The sequence below is a fragment of the Pterocles gutturalis genome, unplaced genomic scaffold (assembly GCF_000699245.1).
Source record: "Pterocles gutturalis isolate BGI_N339 unplaced genomic scaffold, ASM69924v1 scaffold14306, whole genome shotgun sequence".
NCBI classification, from domain to species: domain Eukaryota; kingdom Metazoa; phylum Chordata; class Aves; order Pterocliformes; family Pteroclidae; genus Pterocles; species Pterocles gutturalis.
Window position 1 is genome coordinate 1 of NW_010100565.1, and position 27,087 is coordinate 27,087.

The window sequence follows — 27,087 nt, forward strand, 5'->3', positions numbered from 1 at the left end:
CCCTATCCCAGCTGGACCCAGGACACCAAACTATTTAGAGTGAACTTTTTCTCCTGCTTGGCAATCCAAAACCCCTAGTCACTGCTGCTCAGCATGGTCATTCTGAATAAATGACTAATGAATTGAAATCGTGTGGCATGTTTTGATTTTTCAAAGTTTTTCTGCCTACCTTTCCTCTGGGAGTGAATAGGATGCCAACAGAAATATCTCAGACGTTAACTCAGCGAATAATCATTACTGTTGATAATTCCAAGTATTGTTTCCCTGTTACTCTCCTATTTTTTCACTTCCTACTTGGTATTAAAGACACCACTTCTGAAAGGAGCAGCTTCATTATCGCACTCTGCTTGTCGCAGTTTGGCGGTGATGGGAGAACCCATGTGCTTCCTCATCCCAGTGTCACTCTGTCAGGACAGAGCACCCTGCAACAGACACCTCCAGTTTCCTCATCTGCAGCCTGGGGGCAGACCTCCCTGGGGCCTCACATGACATTTGTTATTTGCTGTGTGACTTCTGTAGATGATGCATTTGCTCTTGCCTGAAGCAACTCTTTCTTGTACCTGTCAGTCTGCCCTCCCTGATATCAGGATTTCAACTGCATACTTGCCCATCTTCTTCAGCAACTTGTGAAGTTTTCAGCATTTGTAACATTTATTTGCTTTTTTACTAATTGAGGCATTATTTTTGGTGGCATAAAACCTTTTTTGGAACCATAACTCCTATGCTTTCAAACAGCTCAAGGTGCTGGCAGTCCTCTCCGATTACCAGCACGTAATTTTTTTTTAACTCAGAATTGTAGCTTAATCTTGTCCTGTAGTCAGCATTATTTTTTCTTTTGTGAGATGATTATCATTACATGTAGACCCCTTTTCTACATGCCTTTTTTATGGGCTTGGAACAAACACAGTTTTAGGTGACCGAACTCCCAGTTCTGCATACATATGCAGCTTTATGATATGCCTGTGATGTCTGCAGCTAGATACTCACATAAATCAGTGGGCTTTTTCCACTCACTTTAGGACAGTCGGCTTCAACTGTCAAAATCCCAACATAAACTGTAAAATGAGTACTCTTCAGTGAAAGTTTAACAGCCATGTCTGATGATTTAGGGTGCTTCTGTATACTTAGGGACAAAGAAAATAACTAGTATTCACTACATACCTTATAAAAGGTCGTGTCACAGCCAGAATTGTTCTTATAAACCACGATGGATGAACAATTATAAATGATTTTAAATTCTTCCGTAATCTAAGTAAAAAATAAACTTTTTTTTAGAAAAATCAAAACCCACAAAACATACAGAAAGATCACATACAGTGAACACTGCCATGCAAGGGAGCAAAAGAAATGGACAGTGTTTAAAATAATGGCTGTGGATCAGAAACGAAAATACTACTCACCGTCGATCAATCATCTGGTAACATTTTTTCATCCAACCCAGTCCAGGCATCCTCCTTCTTGGTGTTGCTCCATTCAAGTAGACAATCATATAGTCTTCAGCTACCATCAGCTCTAAGGTACTGATTACATAGCTGACAAAAGTAGAGAAGTGAGCACACACTTTACGTTATCTACTTAAGCCCACACTGAATCAGTCCACTAGGAATAAACCAATGTAGAGCAAGCAATTTATGACAAGAGGGCGTTTTATTTTCCTTTAAACCAAAGCAAATATTTAGCACTGATCACCATGCTGCCTGTAGAACTAGAAAACCACAATCTTATCTGCATCTTCAGAACTATCTGGTTTCCTTACAAGGGTACAGTTTCATAGTGAGTTTTCAAATCTCACAGGTGACTTTGCTTTTTCTTAAAAGGGTATCAAATAATGAGATTTTGCAAGGGAGAGCATGGCAGGACAATGTGAAGTTCCAGGAACTTGCTCAGAAACTTCTCTTCACTATTGCCATGTTTGTTCAATGCGAAAGTAATAAGGGTCAGGAGAAGATACTTGTGATCCTCATGCTGCTGCTACAGAGTCTGTGACTGCCAACTACAAACACTTTGAATCTCAAGGCTAGTAAAGCTTGTCCATCAACCTGCCTTCTGACAGGACACAGCACTCCATGCCATGACTTCATTTTGCGAGCATAACACTCCAAACACTCATTAAATTCCTCAGCTTGGCAAAGATAATTTAGACAGAACAGTGCTCTTGGGACCAAACTCAGTCTACCTAGAAGAGCACAGTACTCAGTCAAATGAACGCGTAGCTTTAAATTCTTGTCCGGGACTATGTATGCAGGTGCTCTGCTCAGTTTCAGTACTTCCCACTGAACTTTGGAGTTGTTAATCACAGTTCAAATTGTTCTCCCTTCTATCTATCCGCAAGGCATGTCTATGTAAAAACTACAGTGAAAAATCATGACTCACACCTTAAAAAGCACCTGAGGGTGCTTACTACAAAAGGTAGCTGTATCACTGAAGCATAATGGCCCCTTTCACAGGTATATGGGAATGACTCATGATCTAATCTGACCCTTAAATTCCTTAAAATGTAGTTTCTTTAAAAAAAGCAAACAGTCAATAGTAAAGAATTCACAAATATTTAAATATATATTATTGGATATTTTGTAAACTGCCCCTCTCCCTTTATTTCAATGCAATTAATAGGCCCACAAATGAAAGAAAGAGGTGATCTGCTTTTAAATTTTTCTTGTAATCTTACAGAGAACCAAGAGTCTATAACGCTTAAAATAAGCTAAAGGTTCACAGCCAACCTGAATGCGCTCTCAGTAAGTTATAAAATGGACTTTGTCAATATCGTCAAGTGATGTGGAAAAGTCTCTTAAGGTTTGCAAAGGCTTTCTCTGCTGAGTGCATTTACCTCCAGCTCTATCTAGGAACAACGGTCTTAGGTGAAGTCAAAGAACAACCATTTCATATCAGACACAGTTAATCTCAGTTTTGTTCCCTAGTTGTCAAGTTAAAACCACTGTAATAATTCCTTCCCTCTAAATCCCTGGGCATTGTGTAAATCAGTTACTGTAGATTACATGGGGGTCTTAGAGGCTCTACCAGACAAATGCTAACAGTTGGTCTGACCTGGAACTAAAGCACTCTTCTTTTTCACATGCAGACACAATGTTGAAGGCACTGGCTGTCCCCATGTGCATATTCAAGGTCTGGAGTTTTAAGGAGGCTGGGTCCACGCTCTTGATGCCTTGTAAGCTGCAAATGGTGAATACCAGGCCTCTACTGGCTTTAAAAATGACTACTGGGTTTTAGCATTAAAAATGTTGGAATGATGAATTTTTTTAACATCTGTAAGTGGAAGTATCTGGAAGCACTTCAAGGGAGTGCTGCCTTCAAAATTTTTGGCTGCCAAACCAAGTTAGGAGTCACTTTCCTGTGATAAATTTAGGTTCACATGGTCAAATTTGTGTCCTGCCCAACTGGCCCCTGCCACTTATAACCTAAACTGGAGTCAGGAAAAACACTTTAGAACTTTTTGTGTCAGCAATTGTCATTTATCCTGTATTTTTAGAAGAAGTGTCACAAAATGGTCCTGTGACTCCTAAATACAGCCACAGCATATATTAAAAATATGATATACAGTTGTGAAATATGTTCACATGATTTGTGTCAATATGAAACAATGAGGCCATATATAATGGGACGTCACCCTCTTTGTGAGGATGACCTTTGATTATTCTGATTGTCCTTGTATAATCGTGGGTAGTGGAATGGTATGTATATAGTTCATGTCCTGTTGCCAATTTAATGTTTTTAAGTTGTTAATTACACAGTGTTTAGTGTGAAGAGCTTGTGGGGAGGGTCTGGAAAGTTACTGGAAAGTTAATTACACAGTGTTAAGTAAGTGTGAAAAGCTTGTGGGGAGGGTCTGGAAAGTTATTGTAAGGTTAATTATACAGTGTTACTGGAACTTATTTGCATAGGCCTACCTCTTCATGAATATGTACAGACGTGAGGGATAAAAACTGGAAACAGGAAACATACCATGCGCGCCTTGGTAGAGCAGAGGCTCCCCTGCGTGCCCAGCGCTGTTTGCTTGCCTTTTATTTGTTTAATAAATTGCAAAATTTTATCTGAAATCCTGTTTGGGACTAAATCATTTATCACACAGTGATACATCGTGATAATATATAATGAACAATGAACAGTGAAAACCAGAATGGTTGCTGACCATTCTCAGCAAGGGTTGGAAATCATTAGTGAAACAGTGCCATGATTAGGCCCAAGGAGCTGAAGATACTGCATTCCTTGACATTTAGGGAGATCCTACAGTCAGATTTCGTCCTGAACAAATATGCATTAATTTGGGAGGGTGAGTAGGTAAAGAATACCAAAATAAAACTCCATGGAGCAGTTTATCTAAAACTGCTATTTTCCTTGTCATTCAGATCACTCCCCTTCTAATGACCAAAATTACCTCTTAATTAAAGAGAGGTTATCTCTTACTGCATAATTATGAGTACTAACTCAAAAGACTCTGTCACATTGCTCACATAGCACTCACAGGAAAAGATTTTCCATGACATAGTTGTAATCAGTTCGACTGCTGTCTGGCAAGAAGCATGCCGCAAACACAATGATAGCATTCAGGCCATCACCATAGTATCCTGTGGAAAAAACGAAAGGGCATTTTAATCTTTGTTGCAGGCTCTTAACAAGATAAAGTTAAAAAGAAATCTCAAAGTCCTGGAATAGAGTGATTAGATCTACTGCTGAAGAGACCAAAAATGTATGATCTACCATCAAGTGACAAGGAAGTGAGACAGTCAGTTATGTTGAATTCCTGAAAAACACACCACAACTATTAGTCAACTCTTTATAGAGACCAGCAAAAAACCTTATTCTACTTTGTAAGAAATACAATCTTATCTGGACTCCTGCTTCATTGCCTCTCTACAGCAATTGTGTGCTGAATGCTCACTTTAGACTGAGGAATAAGGGGCTAAAGAAAATATCCTACATTTGTTACCTTGCATCTTTTGAATGATGTTTCACAAGGTCTCACAATCCAAACTCAGTCGGCTGGTGCACATCCAATGGCCTCAAGATATTACAATTACGACTGCATCCCATTATACCTTAGAAGCTCCTAGTGACTGGTTAAATCCTTGGCTGCAAGCTTTGTATAAAATACTTTTTTACTTTGGACACTGGAGTTGTCCAACACTGGCATTCTCCTGGCTGCACCACTGCCTAACAAGAGCTGTAAACCCTCAGAGCTGCAGCACTACCATTCTGGGGTCCAGAACAGTTGCTTTTTACACAGAAGAATTTTTTTTTTTCCATGATGGATTAATGCTTGTTAATCTTCCCCACAATCCTTTGCAGATGCTACAGATTTCTGTATTATTAATAATTAATACAAAATACTCCTGCATTTCAGTTTAAAGTTTTGTTGAAAAGACACGTGCAATCAGGAGGCAATTTATAAAGATGCCATAGAAATGGTTGCAGGTAGATAGCACTAATGACACACAGAAATAGAAGCTGGATATATTTAGAGAATGACTTGAAAGCCTTTCAAAAGAGGCTAAGAGAAACTAACCATGAGGGAGAGACGATATTGTTTGTGAAGGAAACCCTGAAAACTCCCTCAGACATAGGAACACATTCCCAACAAAATTAAAGGATAATACCAGCACATATACAACACTTTCACAAGACAATTTAAAAACTTTTACAGAGTTCTTTGGATACTAGAGAGAAGTATCCAAGCCTAACTCAAGTGCTTGTAGAACTTCTTGCATTGTAGCCAGCTGAACAAAGCAAAATTCTCTAGGAAAAAAATCGATGTGTGCTAATCAGGGAAGAGTGAGCAACTAGTTTGTTTTCTCCCCTCTCACTCAACACCCAAGCTGAGTCTCAGCTAGCTGAAATAAGATGTTTACGTCAAGGAAGTAACTTCTTACATGGTTTTGTAGAGATCTTCAAAGAATTAAGAATCCTTGACAAAATGGGTGCTTCAAGGCACTTGCCCATGAAGTCTTCCATGCCAAGGAGAACCACACCTGATTAATCTCAACACCGTCCCAGTCCTAAGGACACGCACAGGGGTGCTCTTTGTTCAGGGCTCTCAGCTGTTCCTTAAAGGACAAGAAAACATCACTACTTCCCCAGTTACAAAGGGGAAGAAAAGAAGGATAAGTCTCAGAGAGAAAAATGTGCATGTCAGAAGGCTCCTGCCTCAAGCCATGCTGCTTCAAATCAACGCTTGGCAAAGCAACCTGCTGAAGGATTATGTTGGATTTTTTTCTTACTGAATTTGATTTGGTAGATTTGACTAAATATAATGCATTGGATGGATAAGCTAATAATACATACATGATAACATAATACATAAATGGTAATTTATGTATAATACATACATGGTAATGATGGTAACATAAACAATCAAGATGAGAATGCTAGCTAGGCTAGACCTCATCAACTGAAGAATAATTTGGACACCGCAGGAAGCTTTCTGTCCTTAGCCTTAACTCTATCCTTCCATGATCCCAGCATCTCTTGTCTTCCCAGCACTGTGCAGTAGCTTTCTTACTGGCTCTTACAGGCCAAAGGCCAGCTATCTACAGCTGGGCTTCCAGAGCTAGAGAAGCCACTGTACAACAGCCCAGCATATGTCCACTGTCTTCTCCAGTCCACACTGCAGTGTTGCCCTCCATCCTGTTGGAGGACATAGACAAGCAGAAGAGCTCAGGATTAGGGTTTGAGTTCAAGCCAAAGGGCAATGTGGATATAACCACTTTAAACCACGTGGCATAGCATAGTGTGTCATAGCTCCAGCTCATGTTAGGATCCAGTAAACATGAACAGCATATCTATAGATATAGGCATGGGTGACTGACTTTGGTATCCCAGTGAAGATGTCAAGGTCAAATCCAAAGAGTGGCATTGCATTGTCTAGCAAGGATGTACACAGGGAAGGGGAAGAAACTCCAGTTGTGTTTTCAGCACCTTCACCTTTTAAGAGTTTGACATGAAGGAATATAACAGTGTTCCCAAAAGAAACAATCCACCTCCCCCGATTTGTCACTTAACACTATTCTCTGTTATGTTTCCATCTTCTCAATAGACCCACATACTTTCAAAGAGACAGTACTCATGTCACCTATCCCATCCTAGCTCATCCCTCAGCTAAATCATTGTGCAATAAAGCAGTATTTTTTTCCGTCTCAGATTTACAAATAGGGAGGGAATTTCCTTCCTTACATAAATTTAAAAATCCTTAAAAGTCTATCAGGGTAATTTATATGATGCTGCCATAAAGCAATTTGCCCAGCTGTCTCAGGAGTTTGTCAGCGAGAGCACGTTGTGCACGTGTGTCCACTAAATTACACAGCACAGTTTGCACTTCATGTAAAGCCAAATGATTATGTGCAGATGCCACCTAATAGCACACAGATGAAAAACCCACAGATAAATCTAAGCCTCCTTTTCTTACCCATGCTTGTAGAGAAGGCTGTTCACACAAGGGAGACACGCTTTTTAATTCTTGACTAGAAGCCAGTAAAAGCCTTTTACCCAAGTTCTCAGTCAGCCTATGCAAAGAGACAGATCTCTGAGAAATTTCTCAGTCAACATATGTGGAAGGCAACCTCACACCTAGACTGCCAAGTCTACCCTACCTTTTCCTATTTTGTAGCCACCATCTGCACTTGGTGTTATCTGTCATTTGGCAGGGACAAATGTTCAGTAGATCATTGAATACTCAAGAGATGTTCAACCTGACTTCCAATTAACTAATTTTAGACAGAATCTGTTCTTAATCTTAAGGCTAAAGGAGAGACTCCTGTCCCTCTAAAACCTCCAAAGATACTGAAGTATTGCCAAAGAGAACATAATACATAATAGGCCTAGCCAACATACTGTGGAAACTGTTCAAGTTGTCCAAACTTTTCCCATGAGCCACACATCAAAATTATTTCATTTCCACATCTTCAGTCTGTCACTTCATAAACACAGAATTTAATCCAGTCCTTAATATGCTTTGTTATGGCTAGATTTCAGGCAAAATTTCCAATTTAGCCAGTGATGAGCAGAAACTTATCACTCCATCTCGCACTGTTTCTTTTACAATGGCTAAGTTACTGATCAGCACCCACTCAAAAGTAAAGGAAATGTAATGTTCTTTATCTTAGTTTTAAGTGATCTGAAAAAACAAGATGTCAGACAGGTAAAATCTGAATCCTGACTATTTCACACTGAGAACTGAGTGGAATGACCTAGACTCCCATCAATAACTTCACATTATTATGTACTTCATAGTTGCCATCAGAGATGTCTACCACTGGAACTAGTCCTTGTTCCACAGTCAAGCCGTGCTGCATTAAGAGCTACTTCTCCACTCACTAAAATGGATTGGTATTTATTTTTCATAAAAGCTGGTATAAATGTATACATCAGCATCTAGCAGGGAACCATACAGTTTTCACCAGAAATGTATCTAGACTAGTTTACAGCATAAAAAAACCCATATAAATAAACACCATTAGCAAGGCCTCAAAATATTTTATGTTTGTTTCCTAAATTATGCCATCTGTGTCTGTTTGCTAAACTGTGTCTGAGGTGTCATCACGTTCATAAATCTTTGATGGTGTTATAGTGGGAAAATGCCTGGAGGTTTAAATGCCTTTATTAATTCCAACTAAACCTTCTGCACACTGGCCACTGTGGACATCTGCAGGCTAGCATTTAGCTGATTTTAGTGTAAAAGTGCAAATTTGAGGACCACATCCTCAGGAAATATAGTTCAGTATAATTTATTTATGTCACTTTTACTAGATAGAGATTCAACACTGAAAGTATACTGGAAACAATGGTTTACCTTTAAATGATGTTACAGATCTGCAACATCATGACAGAAGTATTCTCATACAAACTCACAAGTCTTACCTGTGAGATGCTAAGTTACCTGCCTCCGTTTTTGCAGGAATAGAACAACTCATCCTTACTTAATACCTTACTTAACAGCTGGCAAACAGTGTCCCTCAAACATAGAGAATCCAAACATAATTTAAACCTGAGACACCACGGAAAAGACACTTTAAAAGCTTTGTTTCATTTTCTTCCTTCAATATCTGTAGTAATATTTAACCATTTGAATTAATTTATATAGAATTGTGTTAGTAACACCAGAACTAGAAATTCCCTGGGGAAGTTAGGGAGCAGATGAGCAAAGGAGACAATATACCAAGCACATTAGGTCATTTTTCTACTTTAAATATTTTCTCTGATACTCTATTTGATAATCATTACCAAATTATGTGAAAAAAAAAACCATAAACCAGTTGCTGGTGAAATGCCATCTGATTACAACTATAAATGACAGAAAAATAACATCAGGAGCTTAGCCAGATGAAAGGAAGCCTCAGGGAAATTTTTTTTTTTTTACTTTTGCCACTCCACTTGTTTAGCTCAGTGCACCCACATAGACCATTCAACAAATCACAGAGCACTATTCTTCCTCATGCAAAATTTTTTTTTCCAAAATACACAGAATAAAGTTTTTATTTTTTTTTCTGTAGGACAAAAGGTTTTTTCTTACTGTAAGACAGTTTTAGCCCAAAATAACCAGATTGTTACAGACACATGTATGTCAGTTTATTTGTTACTCTTGAAATTGCTTTGTATATAAAATACCCATTAGTCATTGCCACACTGAATTGAAAGCTGGGTTGATTTCAGCCATGGCTGAAAAACAAACTCTCTCCCCTTGCCAGTATGATAACTGAACTAAAATCATACTCAATAAAGCATTAATTCTTTACATCAATCTAAAAAAGGTATCCAGAGTTTTCCTACCTCCATGTGAAATGACCTTTTTGTAAGGTTCAATCACTTTCATATCAATTCTTTGTTCTTGTTCTCCAATAACCACCGTTCTCCATAACCTGTTGTCCTCCCGCTCCTCTTCAGCAGTGTACTCTGGAATTGATTCAGACTCCTCCTGTGAAGCATCCTTATTAGCATTCTGCTCTTCTGAAAAATAAAATTGTGTATTTTACATCTTCCTGTAAAAGCTCTAAATATTTTCTCTGTTACATACATTTGAAATCGATGACTGAAATCAACTGGATTTTTACAGCACTGTCTTGGATCTGCACTGGTATAAATAAGAGCAGAATTTGATCATCTAACAGTAAATGAGAAGTTTCCATTTTCTTAAACTCTTCATCATTATGAACATAAAAAGAACAGCAGCAATTATCACTATGCAGAGTACCACCAAGAGATTTTTACATTTTTGCATCCAGTTAGTAAAACTGATCAGCTGCTCACTAGAGGTACTGCACTGTAAGTCTTTAAAGATCTTTTTGTTCCAGGTATGAGAACTATACTAAAAAGCAATATAGAGAACTAAAAGTGAATGCATCAATACATCCCTGGAGGTGTTCAAGGCCAGTCTGGATGAGGCTTTGAGCAACCTCGTCTAGTAGGAGGTGTCCCTGCCCATGGCAGGGGGGTTGGAATTCCATGATCTCTAAGGTCCTTTCCAACCCAAACCATTCTACGATTCTATGATTCTATGAATACTTCTTGTCTAGAAAGGAATTACCACAGAGCTAGAGCTTCTCAGCTTTTTCCCAGTTTGTTTCCAGTCTCTTTGCATCTAGCACCAGCAAATATGAAGAATGTCCATCTTCCTCGGCTTCAGTCATGAGATAATGTTGACTCCTCACATACCTTAAGCATAGTATTGGCTTCCCTTAGGTACTTTCAGTTGAAGTTAAATATCAGTTCACTCCCAGAATTGAACTACAGAGCAGCTAGGCAATGTGGCCTGTTCATGTCAGCACCCGTGAGAGAACAGCTACACGTAGTCCACAGATACAATGATGACAAAAAAATTGCATGGCTGACAAGAGACTATGAAGTCTCATAGCACAGCCTCTCTGCTGGATACTCTTGCTTTCAGAAAAGCTGTGAAGTAATTAACAAAATCTACATTTCCATTGCACATTGATGAGATGGCTCTTAACAACAAATTTAACTGCATTCCAGTTTTTCAAACTTAATGGCCAGTTACAGAGAAAGTGACATGAAAAGTGATTCTGTCCACAGTTGGAGTTACTTAATTTCCTCTTTTAGTTATTGTTACAATAAACTGGTTTTTTTCCATGAAAAAAAGAAATCCCTCTTTTGTACTATTATTCTTGCTTAGGCACCTTTATCTTGGTGCTGCATGCATAGTATTGATTTATCCTCATAGTAAAGATTCTATACATTTTATGCATTACACATATTTGAAGTAAACAAATAAAATCAACTGAAGATCAAGTTCCTCAAAACACACACAAAAAGCTTTTAACTTTAAAAAATATATATATATTAGGCTGAGCACCCATTTGTTGTTAAGTAGAACCTATCTTAGATTTTCTGTCCCTAATACAAATTATCATTATTATTATTATTATTATTATACTGATGGAATGTTCCCCTCTCTGAGGCAGATTCTCCCATGTGCAACAAAAGCTGAGTCTATAATCAATTTTTTTCTTTACCTAATTCCTGCCTGCTGGAATCTTGCAAGAAAGCAGTAGTATTTCACCTCCTACCTCACTGTCTAACCAGCCAATGAGTTAAAAACATATTCAAGTAAAATTGTATTAATAGTGGAAACAGGGAGGGAAGATCAAGAAATATATACATGTACACATATAATGTGACCACATAAGCCTTTTTTCCTTAGGAAATGCAAATAAAGGTACTTTGAGGAGATCTAAGGTTGAGAAGAACAGACTGCAAAAGGTGATTTTTTTCAAGTATACTACATCAAATTGTTTAACAGTTGCTGCTCAGTAGATTATATGTTGTGGAACCAACATACATATTCATACCTTTTCAGGGTACATTGCTCAGGATGTTTAATAATGTACTTAGCATTCAGTTTTGAAATATCACATATTCCATGACACTGGGAACATGCTTACAAAATAAGTAACCCCACTCCCTCCAAACCTGGATATCTTAATTTTGCATGATGGTAATCTTGTAAAGGTACCATGTGAAACAATACGGAAACTATGTGCATGCAGTCAAGCTATGCAAACTTGGACAGGTCATCACTGGGTGGTCCATTCCTCTAAGGATATAGGGTCCCCACAGGATGCTATTATGCAGCTCCAGTACTTTCAGAGTAGATGGAACTAGCAGGACAACTGCTAGGACAACTGTCTAGTGAGCTGGTTCCTCAGAGGGTGGAAAGAGCATGGCTAAGGGTAAGAACTGTAGCTGGCAGAACAGCTTTAGTGAAAAGGGGGCTTGGCTAAGTAACTGTCAGACTAAGGCTGAAGTTGTATTTGGGGTTTGATAATTTTTTTTTGGTGGTGAAACTGCAAATGATGAAAAACCATGAAAAGAGATCCTGATAAAACTTACAATGCTTGAACTGGACAAATGAATTATTTTTTATAGAAATGGTACTAGATCATCTCCTCTTGAAGAACTGGCTATGCTTTACTGCTTGGTGTGTTGATTTTGCAGAGAAAGATGCACCAGTGTGAAATTCATAAAGGAAATAAACACCTGCAGAGAAAATAATAAATACTCCTTTGCATTCCAAATTATGCTGATCTAAGGGAAGGCCTTTAGCTATAGGCACATACGGTTTTTAGAAATTAAATTTTGATGTCATCTAATGTAATAATCATAAAAAGCTTCTTTCAGAAACAAGACCATGTTCTGAAAGAAAATGATCAAATGCAAGATATTAGTGATGAAAAAAAACCCTCTGAAACTGATGATCGACCAATAAGGTGCTAGTTTAAGACGGGTATTTCGGTATTTCTGTTCTCATCTATCTTCTTGCACATTGCAGTTGGGATGATTCTTCTTCATCATTCTTTCAAACACAGGTTTCTTGTACTACCAAGGCATCAGTTTTCCAGTGATGAGGTGGACACCTGAATCATGACCCCTGAATCATGACAATGGTCTTGCTTTTCTCAGTCACCTTTTACGGTTCAAATGGACCTTCAGCAGTCTGAGCATGACAAGCTAAAAGTAACTGATTTCTACAGTCTCAACAGCTATTTCTTCTCAATATTTACTTAGGTTTGGCACAACAGTTTAGAAACATTGATCTGTGGGAGATTATGAGTACTGGTAACAGTAGAGGACATACTGGTTAACAGTAGAGTGACAGCAGTACAAAGATAACAAAGGCTATTTACCATGCAAATAAACCATTGTGCACTAGCTCTTATGACTATACCCTTAGCTATCAGATTCATGTAATATATAGCTTACTTATTTTATTACCAGCTTAATTTGATAAAATGTGATTTTTTTTCATTTTCTACTCTATGTTTCTGGGTCATCTAAGTGGAGGACATTTTCCTGGGTAAGTATGTCAAAAATCAAACTACACGAGTAGACATGTCACCAAAACCATAGGCACTTTGAGTTCTTCACTTAGGGGCTTGGGGAAACTGGTCCAACCTTAGCAGTTGAATAAATCATCACATTTAGAAAGCAACAAAAAAAGCTGGGAGAAAAGCTTGCCATAAATAAAACTGCCAACAAAATCACTGGAGTTGAATTTATTTACTTGAGGGCTTAAAGGCAAAATCTGTTCCACTGCAGACAGAGATTTCTGCTCTCACAGTAGTCACAAGAGTCTAAAACTGCAAGGACACACTGCTGTGTGTGTGAGCACACGTGTGTGTTAGTTTTAACCTTTGCTACAAAATATTCTACCCATCAAGCAACTCACTGCTCTGCATCTACCCATAAGGAAATAGGCCTTCTAATGAGAAGTGACATTAGAGATGGTCATGCATGATTGAGTACACAGTAATGCCTCTTCAGCAATATCACTTAAACTAATGCAACTGTTTTTGTGTGCTCAAAAAGAGCATACAATTTTGAAATTATAGTGGCCTCACTAGCAACAAAGAATTTAAATGCCAGGGAACATTCCATTCAAATAGATCAATTTTTAAAGTTTTTTTCTGTTGCTGACTTTAAAATGGTCACATTTTCCCCTCAAATAGCCTATGATCTTTATGTAATTACATTAATGAATACAATTCTTACATGGTTCTTAAGGTACTAGCAAGGAATGAGTGTTACCACCCTAATTTGTACATCATTAGGGTAAGTAAAGTAAGACAGTGCAAAACAGTTTTACACCACATGACAGAAAATCCATAATATGCAAACAAAGATTGAAGTATCCATCGTACACGTCAGTGTGTATCTATACTGTACAATTAGCCCTGCTGAGAAAGCATATTTAAATTGGTGGAATGAGGAACTCTGTTGTTTCATCACCTGAACTAGCTTTATCGTGCCATGCACACACCTTCCATGTCTCAGCTCTCCCGCCATACATGGAATAAAAACACAACTCTCTCACTAACAAAAGTCCTCTCTCACCATGCTGTGACTACTTCATTTACACTCTGCAAGTTCTTGGTGCAGCTTCTGTCAGCCAACATATTTTGCATAAGGTTACCTCCCTAAGTACTGCTGATGTAACTGTAACTTACAGCTGGCCAAAGGTGCAGTTAGCTATAGTGTTCTCTACAAAAGACAACAACTGCTTTCGCCTTCTTGAACAACTGTTTTCAGGCAAGTCCTATGGTACTAGACAAAGACAGGACTTTGATTCTCTCTAAGTAGCTCTTCTCATTTTATTTGAACAGCTGTACTACTTCTTTCTGTACTCTGCATAGGTAGAAATGTAGTGCCTTACACAGGGGAAGAAAGGTTAAAACATAGAAGACAGTAAAAATACCTGGACACAGTGTTAACCCTCAAATGCTTTAACCACATTCATACCCTGACAGATACGAGACCGATCATGCAAGCAGTAAAGAAAGAGACAGAGATGAACTCTGCATTTATGACATTACCTTGTCCCATGTATTCAAAAGAGTCTGCTTCATCAGGAGTGTCAAGGTCATCCACATTGATGTCAATTTCATCTGGCGTATCCAAATTATCATCAGAAAGTAGAGACCCTTCACTCTGGTCCAAAGAGAGATTGATATTTGGAGCAGTGAGCTTTATCCTTCTGGGATGGGAACCGTTAAGATCAAGAGAATTGGGAGGTTCTGAAAAAAGTGAAAGAAAAAAATAGCTTTACCTCCTCCACATAGAATTCATCTCCCAGATACTTAAGAATCACCTTCAAACATGCTGGGACAGATCAATTTTAGTAATTCCAAGCCATTTAAGACCACCTAACATAAAACACAACTATGTTTAAAGAAATAAAATAAGCATCTACAAGAATGGCAGATGTAGCTGGGAGCTCTCAAATTATGCAAAATCCAGATTCACTTTTTTTGGAATCGTGAGACGAAAATCAAGCTTTGGACATGCTCTGACCCACAATGTTTAAGAATTCAAAGAGCAATATACAAATCATTTGAGTTACGAAACAAGACATTGCTGAATCCTGAATAAATTCATATGAGTGAAAATGCCCTGTAAATGCTTGTTTTCTTATGTGCCTGCTATTCAAATAGTGCTGATTTGCAAAGCAGCTATGTCTTTAGTTTTAACCATATAATATCTTATTCAATACAGTAACAAAAAAAAAAAAAAACCCGAGTCTCTTAATCTGAAAAGTAGTCTTCAACAAGACAAAACTTAGGTACAGCTTTGTTCCTTGCCACTGCATTGTGGGGCACATCTCGAGCTGATCTGTCTGAAGTATTCTAATTCTAACTTAGTTCACTTAGACAGTAGTCAAATATAAGATGAATAATAGATACTACTTAAACTTCACAAGGACTAAACAAATGATGACAACAATGCACAAGAGAAAATAGCACGCTGTAATTACTATTTCTCAACTAAAAAAGAAAATTGACCTAATAAATGAAACTTAACATTTTTGCTTTTTAACACTGAACTGATTCATTACCAGCACAGAAACATCCCTCTCACTGCATAATTAAATGGCAAGGGAATAAGGTATAATTAAGCAAATAAGTAAGAGCTTCTCTCACCAGGTCTCATCTCTGTAGAACTGGGGCTTAATATACCCTCAGCAAAGGGGATGTCCATTCCCACATCCTCTTGTACCAACCTGAGAGATAAAATACAAAGTGAAATCTTACAGAGATACACAGGCTGACCTTCTTATCAATGCAGCTCATGAAATATTTCTCAACATAGCCAGTTCAGAAGTCTGATTACAAATTGATGTGAGAAACAAACACAGCTGCTGTAATTCTACTGTGCAGTTCTCACCCTTATTTATGAACGTGTCCATAGAGCCTTTGGAGACTACAGGTCACACATAGCCACTTTTACTTCAATCAAGACATAGCACTGAATAATAACAAGCTGGCAAGAAGCAATGCTTCTCATCTTATACAAATGAAGTTGGTCTTTTGTCATCTGTCAAACCAGACACATCACTGCAGGGAGCTTCAGCTACTCTTTGCAAACTGCATGCCATAGTTAAGAGTTCCATGACAGTATTTTCACTGCTGTACATACAGTTATGGTATAGCAAAAATAAAGTCATGACTGGGTTTTTTCATTCTTTTGTACCAATGCATCCATCAATTTCATTTATTTGTATGAATTCTGATACAAATCAGTCATTTTTGGTAATACTGAAACAGTTGATGACTTGCATTAAGAGAGTACAGGAAGCACAAAAGTGAGAACCAAAACTACATCACAGATTTGCAAAATATACTACCTAGACTCCATTTTTAGGAAGATACTAAGAAATCACATTTAACATAACTATGTAAGATAAGTAAAAGGCATTAAGTGGTGAAAATAATAATGAAGGTGTTTGAAAGTTTAAATCAAATTGACTTGAACTGTTTTCATGTTTTTTATTCAAGTATTTTACAAAATGTTTGGTGGAAGGACGGTTCAGTTGAAGATAGGAAACAACATTTTCCATTTTCAGGACATTCTTGACAGGTCACAAACTATTTGCACTAAAAATGTATGACTCCATGTAACAGTTCACACAACACAGCCACTTGCTCCCCCTTCTCCCTCCCCATCTTCCAGGGATGGGAGAGAGAATTAAAGGGGCAAAGGGAGAGATTTGTGGGCTCAGATAAGAACAATTAAATAACTAAACTACAATAATATTGGAAATAATAATGATGATGATAATAATAATAATATATACAAATACACAAATGAGTGATGCACAGTGATACTGCTCATCACCATGACCAAGGCTCAGCCCATTCCCAGCTAAAGATCTTGGAGCAGGGAGAGTCCTGAAGCTGCAACCCCAGAATGGAGATCAGTGCCTGAGTGTCCAAGAGACCGAGGTTACCCTGATAGAGGAATGACCTGGAGGGAAACAACCCAGAGCAAGAGAGCACTTCCAGAGAAGACCCTCATCTATATACTGGGCATGATGTCCATGACATGGCATGTAGTAATGGCCAATTTGGGTCTCAGTGCTAAACCTAAGATCAAACGCTAGGCCAGTAATTGGGGCTGTGCTTCCTCCCAGCTTCTCCTGCACCTGCAGACACTGGCACAGCAGAGAAGCTGAAAAGTCCTTGACTGTCCTGGCAACAACTATAAACATCAGTGTGTTATCAGCCTTCTCCCCAGCACAAATGCAAAATATAGCTTCTTACTAGCTACTATGAAAAAAGTTAACTCTGCCTCAGCTGAAACCAGGATAGTCCAAAAAGCTTCATTTATTTTATAAGAATAATTATAGAATTTTTCCCCTATATTTCTGTTACAAACTCTACTTTTAAAAAATAATTTATTTTTTTCACAAAAGCTGAAGAACAGACAATTTTTACACCTTGATTAACAGACAAATGATGAGAGCAAAGGAGGTAATTTTCCCTGACACAGCATCAGCTATCTTTGTTCTGATGATTCAGCTCAATGGGTCTGAACGGGCTTGACTCGTCGTCGCTCCTGCAGTTTTCTCCTGCCCTCGCTTTCCCCATGAGGACTACCCTCCTTATTTTACTGTGTGCAGACAAGACTCTTATAGTCATCACAGTGCGAGTACAGGTTCTGTGATTTCTTTTTAATTTCATACATATTATATATAAAAGCATACATACAGGCCTGCCTGTAAGTGAGCCAAAGGCTTCACTGTTCTTAAAGTTCCAAAAGATCTTTACCTTAAGCCCCATACAAACAAATTCCCAATACAGACAGGCAAACTAGTGAACTCCCACTTTTCCCATGTGGCCATAGAGAATTCAGACAATATAAAGCTAGGGTCAAATATGTTTGTGCTGCTCAACTCATGTCCAGACCTTGTCTCTCAATAAAAACAGATGTATATTAATCTTGCTAAATTTACTAGATTTATCCCCACATACTGTAGAGTCTTTCACAAATACAGAGACTAACTGCTTAATGATTTCTACAAAACATGCCAATTCAGGAATTTGTTTAATATCTGTCAAAAAAGGCTTGAAATATTCTTTCTCTTTGGATATACAACAGAAAAGTAAAGAAATTTGATCAAAGTACCCTGCTTGTGAATAAAATGAATGGTACAAACTGTCTGTCCTTTATTTCTGCTCTGCAGCATCATTTGTGTTCAGACACCGTACAAAATACAATTCACTTAGAAAATGTAGATAAGTCATTAGAGTGGCTTTTTTTGGTGTCTGTTCAATTCATAGTAAAATATGTGTAATGAAGTCTAATTTATTCATCTGAACTTAGCAGAGACAAATCTGAATTCTAATGAAGCGCAGTAATAGCTGGATAAGGTAAGAAAAATGAAAACAGTGTGGGGAGTGGATGAATACTTCTAACCCATTATAAATTCACATTAAGATTTAATCTGGGGCATTACTAACCTTTCCAAATATAAAACTATGAAAGGTTCTTAGATTAAAGCAGATGAGGAGTACCCAGATAATGACTTATGGGTACTCAAGGGTGTATAGTTTGGCTGGACAGAACAGGGTGTTGATTCTTACATATAAAACATTCATTTATAAAATCTCTTACAGCCTTATCACTCCAAATGACAATTCCTTACTGAACAAGCTTCAGAAATCACTGCAGGAAATTATTCGAAAGGAAATGCCTTTCTTTCAAGTTGTGTGAAGAGCAAGCTACAGGAGGACAGGGAATCTTCAGACTTTCTGTATTAGAAAGAGACAGTATTCTCTACAGTAAACCTGTAAGAATGTTTGAGGAGAATGAAGATCATCTTCTCCTTATAGAGAGTTTTGTACACTCTATCCCTACAGAAACAGTCATAATTATAATCTGAAAAAAAGCAATTTCCCACAAGTAATTTATTCAGAATTTTGAGAGTTGCCTAAAGTTTTTGCAATGCCTGGGACAGAATTATCCCAAGTCATTACATTTCTAGGATTGCCTCAAGACTGCTTTTCTACCTGTGGCATCTTTTTTTTTAAAAAAATGCTTATCTACTTGGAGCTGGCATTGCTGCTTTCTCTAGAATCTCTTACACTTTAACGACATAAATTTCAAATGTTTTTCTGCTTTCAGTGGGACCACTATGGCTGAGTTAAACTAGAATTTTATATTACAGTTGTGTTTACAAGAATGGCACATTTCTAGGGGATTGAAAGATAAATGTATTTCATATTCTTTTGTCTCAATTTCTACTGAAATACAGCTACTGCTACAGGCAATATATTCAAAAAGTATCCCTCACTTAGGGATTACAAGTAAACAGAAACAGAATTAGTTTGAGAATCTCTAACTTTATTTTGATGGCACAGTGTTTTTAATGTCAATAATCCATATTGTTCATACCGGGATATTTGATTTGGGAAGAAAAAGTCTGCGGTCCTGAAAGATCTGGGACAAGGCAGGCAGCCAAAAATCAGTTCAAGCCAAGTTACCAAAAGCATTGCTGATACAAGGTCATGTACTGTATTTTAAATCACATAAAAGATGGTATCATCTTTCAGAAATTTTTTAGCTGAGATTAGATTTCCTCTTTCTCTAAACTGTGTCAGGTTCTCATTTACTACCAAATAAACAGTCAACAGGCTTTTTGGAGAAGAGGGTGTGCCCCTGGAGTTAGTAATATTTTTCCAGATCCCTTGTGCTTTACCCAAATAGATTAAAGATTCCCTACCAGATGTACATACTCTATGTTCAGTGAAAGTTTATATTTTTTAAAAGCTATAGTTAATGTTTCTTCAGTCATAAACTCATAGGCAACACAGGCATCTTTCAAATCTGGTGGGTTTAGAAATCCAGTCACAGAGCATGGCTTCTGTGACATTGTACCTCAACATATGGCTCCAGACTCCTCATCAGTGTGAGAATGAGCAAGATATGGACGAAGTTCGTTTTCAAAAGACATAGCTCCCATTTTCTAATGGATTTTGAGAGTATGCTATACTGAGCAGCTCAACAACTTGCAGAGTAATTTCTGTCTGTGTACAAACTCTCAAGAGATCGCAGCAGGAACCCTAGTAATGGAAGACGGACTCCAGACACTTCAACTACCTCCTCTTCCTTTCCCACAGACTACTTCACATACTTCCAAAACTCCGGCTTACAAAATTCCTTGTCTTCCATACAGGTGCAACTGCTGCCATCGATAATGTGCCCAAAAGTATTAGAAAAAGAAAACACATTTTTTTTTTCCTTTTAATGAAAGCTCCTTGTTGAAGACGTAAATTAAGTTACTTTAGAAAGCTCCATTCTAACCAGGTATGATTTACTGGATTGATAAAAAACAGGCTCTTTCACTCAGAACAGAGGTCAAAGTCAAATAAGCTTTTTGTGTCATAAATGACTTCTTTTATGTGGTACACAGACCAGTCATTTAAGGATCAGCTGCACTGGGAATCAAGTTACTGCATATTTGCTTTGATAATTCAGGTCTACATACTCGTTCAGAAGTAGCTAAAAACTCTCTGTTTCTCAAAGGTGGATCAGAGACATACCAAATTCTTATGAAAGGAGAGAGAGTCTGGAGGCTGAAATACTTTCCTTGCTCTTTCTTAGTTCAGACATTCTTACAGCTCAACAAATTAATAATCTTTAAATAATTCTTAGTGCCCTCTCAAATCAGTATTTCTCAGAATAAAAGTTATCCTTCCTGTCTTTTCTGGGTACAGCAGCATTGTACTATTTTGGAAAGAGCAGCTCTGAATATTCACAGATATATTACATTATCCCTATGGGCTGTGCTGCCTCACCCTTGTGTCATATGTGATACATCACCAGTTTCCCAAGCTGCTCTGCAGCCATTACATATCAAGAAGTTTCTTTATTCTACAACAAATAATCTCTCCAATGGGTAGCTCTGAATGAACACCTAAAACCTGCAAAAGAGAACAATGTTAATCCAATGGTGACTGTCACCTTTCAAAAGTGAATCCTTCCACTGCAACCCACAACTTGCTCAGCAGCCAGGCTTTAAATTGTATACATTTTCCAGGCTTCTGTACTCACCAATGCAAAAGTTTAATCTAAAGCAGCACAACTGCCAAACACTTTTCCTGGATAAGTAAATCATGTTTCTTCCATTGTGTTCCCTCTATATGCAGAAGTACTTTCATACTTAAATTTTCACAAGATGTTGAAGGGTTTTATAAAGTTTCAAAGCATGATTAGTAAAACGAATGACATCGATGAAATCACCTCAGATCATATTAATACATGCTTGTTTTGGAAACTAAATGGGAGGAGTGGAGATGAGAGACTCTGTAGTGGAAACTAGACATCTGTCTTTTTTCATATTCTCAAATTCCACACATTACACAGGTACATCTTGGTCTTGGATGAAGTAAAAGTCCTGCTTATAGCCAGCCCATTGTCTCACTGGTTTGCAGTGAAAAACTGAGGTGTTTTGAGGAAGAATGCATGAACTGTGAAATCTTAGGTACAAGAAACAAGGTAAGGGAACTTAAGTTATTCTGCAGAACATAGGCAGCACAAAATACTTTTCCTCTGAACCCCTCCTGTCCCCACCCTGTAACACTGCCCTTACGGAAGCACAGACACCAGGAAAGGAGAAACAAGAACCTGAGGGATTGGACATGACAGTACAGTATTTTCCTTGGAAGGTATGAAAAAGCTCTTGGTGTTTATCCAGTAATGCCTGTCCACTGACTCTCAGCACACCTCCATCTAAAAGTGTCCTTACGATTAAGGACGGTGAAGTGTTTTGCCAGGCCAATGCCAGAGTACACAGTACATTGTGTACCTTGCGTAAGCCCATTTCTGGCCTTTCCGCTGCCAGACGGAAACTACTGATGCCTCTAACAGCGTTTTGATTGCTCCACCTGGAGGATGTCTAACCTCTTTCAGACAAAATAAGAATGCTGTTCTTCCACCCACTGAAGTAACAAAAAGCCTCTGAAGTAGAACCATAAGCAAATCTTTAACTACTACATGAACTGGAATTTACATCAAGGAAGACTTTACACAAAGTGTTTTCTTAATTGCTATATTCCTCTTCACTTTACAATTCTGTGCTAGAGAAATGTATACACATTTAAAGCCAAAATATCTCACCAGATAGCCAACTTAAAAGGGATGTTTTGCTTTCATTCATCTCTGTAGCTACTCCAACATTCACCTCACTTCATATAAAAGATTAGCAAAAACCATTCTGTTATGATGATTAGGCACTTGACACATTATTCAATTTTTAGAACAGAAACTGTTTTGTTGCTTTGCATTTATATTCAAATAAAACATCTTGCCCTTTCTTTCATATGTTATATATGTGTGCTCCAAGTTTGTGGCTTGTAGTTGCTGTTCCACCTCTGTTCAGAAAAAGCTAGATTAGAAGTTTGCAGACCCTTGCTACAGCAGTATATTTTAAAATAACAGCAAGTACCTACTTTCTGAAATCATTGCTCTTTCTTGGAGTGCTCAGAAAAGACAGAATATAGCCATCCTGTCTTCTGTTTTAAATAGAAGATTATTCTTCTGGTTATAGATGCAACTCCATAAACTATGTTATAACGGAGATGTGTTATTTCAGAGACCTTTAATACTAATGGACTAAGAACAAATTCTAATTTAATGTGCATGTGTTTGTTTTTTGATACTTATCATCCACATAAGATGGCTAGAATTGTTCTACAAGCAAAGTAAGAGAACTGTTGGACATACTTCATTATCAACTGTGCCTACAGCCAAAAGGAGATGCTATAGGGAACAAAGCATTAGTATATAAAGTCAAAAAGTAAAACCTGACAAAATATGGGCTTTAGTCTCAAGAAGTTTGATGAAAATACACAGAAGGAAACAAAGAAAGAATACAGGAACATTAGTCCCAAAAAAACCCATCTGGATTGTGCACTAAGATAAGAATAAACCCATCAGCAAATGCACCCACTAAAAACAACACCCAAAATTACCTCCTGAAATTAGTCCTTTGCTACAAAACTTACAGACAATAAATTCTACAGTTGCTTATTCCACGAGAGAGAAGACTGCGTGAATTTTTTAGGTTTGATAGAATTAATGATCCCTACACTGTAGCAGAGTACGCAACAAATCAAAGTGACATACGCTGTGCGGGACTCAGTCAATGACTATCAGTCAGAGATGATGCTTCAGCTACATCCACATACCAAGAAAATGAGCATATTGGAAGGAATCCACTCCAGGATACCTGGCACTAGAAAAAAGTCATCACTTTTACTCACAGCTGTGTAAAATAATCATACTGTATACAGGTGACTTGTAAAAATGGATTCATTTTATAACCTCCTGAGAGCTGCATTTATCCACCATATGTTAGTATACTAAATTAACGGTGTTCCTATTGCTGTTTATTTGGTAGCTTTTAATCACAAATTAGTTCAGGAAAAATCTACAGACCAAGCACTGGAATTTATGCATAGTACGAGACTTTTATTCCCACCTCTGGATGCAAATGAAAAAAAAACAAAAACCAAAAAAATTGTGGCGCTTTGTTTGAGCCAAACGCTTTATTAATCAAACATCTGTGCAAATGGTAGCTAACCATTGTCATACTTCTGCACAGTAGATAAACATGTGCTGGTATTACCATTTTACAGAAAAACATGTCACTTACTTTCTCAACAGCACAGAATAAATCATTGCTAAAAATGAGTACAAGTCATAACTTTCTAGATTTTCACACTTCACTCTTCTGATTTAAAGCTTCTTTGATTACACTGTCACTTGATGTTTTCCATGTGCTGATTTTTTACTATTTTTTACTCCATTTTCAGCAACAAAGCTGGATGAAAAAGTTAGGCATGTTTGTAAGAGGTAATATTCTTTTTGTAGGAAAATCCTGTATTCCATTCAGAAGATGTAAATTGTTTGCATTTCAGTATGTTATCTGAAAACTGTTAAAATTCTTGCTTTGGTCTGCTGAATAAATGTTTTAACCATTCTTTATGAAAACGCTTCTTAGTCTCCAATCAACTTGAGTGTTTAGTAACTGTTTATCTAGTCATATTGTTTCTTGTTCCTCCTCTTAAATCCACACTGTAAGCCTCAATTTCTTCCAGGTACCTACTAGTACTAGTAGGCTCCCCTGTCTGCTCTTATCAGTTTAAGACCGTTAAAATATAAAAGCTGCTATTCTTAAGCACATGCCACTGCTTTCACTGCTGCGGGGCAGCCACAGGCTCTCTGTCCTGACTCCTTGCTAGCTCCCTCTCTGTGTCACAGCACAAGAGAAGGAGGCAAAGCCAAGGACGGATGCAGGGAGCCATGGAGGGACAAATCTAAGTAAACAGATGAGTGATGATGGGATTCACTAGGCTATTTCAGCAACTTTATGCATATGCCTATGGATGAGAAAGGCTGGTGGAAAGAATCCAGGGCTCCAGGCTTCTTTAATTATCTGTCACTTCCAGCCACATGAAACAAAAAGACATCTCAGTACAGAATGAGGGAAATTGGATTTAAGTCCCAAACCTAGATGTCTTGTTGAAATGGGGTCTTAGGAACACAAGCCAGCAGATTCCAGAGCCCTCAAAAGTTTCTTCCTGGAGGTTTGTCAGCAGCAGGTCATAGGATGCTACAGAAAAGACAGTGCAACCCAATGAACAACTATTTAATACCTTATCTTGCTCTTTTGCATCCCCAAGCATTATTAACTACGCACCATTCAAACACTGCTCTAGAGACATGACAATCAGGCCTTTCTGGGGCCTTTCAGAGCTGCTAATCACCTGAGTATTGGACATTTCCAGACATTATTTAACATACCTTGGAGGCCAGCTTTATAAGTTAAAGATAAGGAATTATTCACTGTTACAGAAGAGAAACAGAGAGATTAACTTTGTGAGTGTCCATTATTTGTGAGCTCCTGATATGTGATGCCTAATCACTTTTGGCTTTTTTTCTGAATATGTAGCATTTTATAATATTTTCTATATGCCACTACTGATCCTCATGCCTAGCTGCCACTCAGAAAGACTGGTGTAGTCAGACCCAAGTGGCTTCACTTTGGCATCCAGAAAAAGAACAAATCAGACAGGGTTCTGTCATGGTGTAACCCCAGGCAGCAATAAACACCACACAGCCAGTGGGATGGGGGAGAGAATCAGAAGAGCAAAAGTGAGAAAATCCATGGGTCAAGATAAGGACAGTTTAATAACTAAAGCAAAAGCCATGCACACAAGCAAAGCAAAATAAGGAACTCATTCACTACTTCCCTTGAGGAGGCAGGTGTTTGCCCAACTCCAGGAAAGCAGGGCTCCATCACGGGTAACAATTACTTGGGAAGACAAATTCCATCACTCTGAACATCCCCCCTTTCCTTCTTCTTCCTCCAGCTTAATATGTAGAGCATGACACCACATGGTATGGAATATCCCTTTGGTCAGCTGGGGTCAGCTGTCCCGGCTGTGTCCCCTCCCAGCTTCTTGTGCACCCCCAGCCCACTTGCTGGTGGGGTGGTGTGAGCAGCAGAAACGGCCTTGACTCTGTGTAAGCACTGCTGAGCAGTGACTAAAGCATCCCTGTGTTATCAACACTGTTTCCAGCACAAATCCAAAACATAGCCCCATACAAGCTACTACGAATAAAATTAACTCTATCCCAGCCAAAACCAGCACAGGGTTAGAGGAGAAGGACGTGTGTGCTGCTGACTCCTAGTGACCTGCCCTGCACCACATAACAACTCCATGGCATGGACAGGGACAGGAGACAATTCTTTAGGGCTGTGTTATCTGACTGTACCCAAGAAATAGCAGTCTTCAACTACACCTCTTACAGTGGAGTGTAGAACCTGATAGGCATCTCCTAGTATTAACATTTTAATAATATTCTCACAACTCAATATTTTGTGTGCAAAAGCAGGTAACGAGTAACAAATGCCAAGTTAGAAATAACATGCCACTTGACATCTATTGGTCTGCTTTGGCATTGCATTCACACACCACCATATGGTCATCTTACTCTTAGTGCAAGGGCTCTCCTGTGTTACATGTCTAGCTCAACACTGCTTAATCATTACTGATCCAGTGGAAAATTACCAAAATTAACACCACAAAATGGAGAGCCTGTGTGATGGGTGCTCCTCCATCAATGCTGGAAGACCACAAAGTCTGGCAACGAGCTATGTATGTTCAGAGTAGTAGTAGCATTTAGAGGGCTTGTTGAAACTTATCTGATCTCTCTCCTCTCAATAAATGTTGTTAATATTCTACAAATAACATCTAGATGATCTGTTAATCAACAACCACTGTTGAACAAACACTACAAATGCACTGTAACAAGGTAATACCAGTAAAGAAAGTAGGAGTTAAATCAAACATGTAAAAAATCCTTAAGTATAACCTGAAAATGCATTTTGTTTGAAAACTTTATTTCTAGAAATTTATTAAAATGCCAGGACTAGTCACAGATTTGGGACCTGATTCCCACCTTTGACTTTCCTTGAGCAATTAATTATTCCCTGAGAAAACTCAGTTTTAGTTTTCCTCACTTTAAAACCAGTTTTCTTTCCAGCCTGTGTAGTTCACAGTGAGCATTTTCCTGACATACTGTGCTGTCAAGACCATTCATCAGAATACCTACAGCTCAAAATTGGCACATGAACAGCACTTGAAAAAAGTAGCATATACCCAGTCCAGCCATCTGCACTTCCAGGAAGTACTCTAATGCTTTGAGAGTAGTTAATGGGGTGGAGGTTGCAGTATCAGAAGCAGAAAATCCTCAGGAAGTTTTACATTTCACACCCTACTG

The 27,087-nt window shown here is 38.2% G+C and overlaps 1 protein-coding gene across 1 annotated transcript; it reads right to left on the reverse strand.

The window, feature by feature from the left end:
- Window positions 1–294: 294 nt before the first annotated feature.
- LOC104466835 (protein prune homolog 2-like) lies at window positions 295–15,996 on the reverse strand (the record flags this gene model as incomplete). The annotated part of the gene is made up of 7 exons (XM_010080388.1): window positions 15,939–15,996; window positions 14,835–15,035; window positions 9,778–9,954; window positions 4,481–4,583; window positions 1,401–1,532; window positions 1,155–1,248; window positions 295–404 (listed from the first exon to the last, which is right to left on the reverse strand). Coding segments are annotated over exons 1-7 (875 nt in total), but the record flags the coding sequence as incomplete, so codon positions are not given.
- Window positions 15,997–27,087: the final 11,091 nt, after the last annotated feature.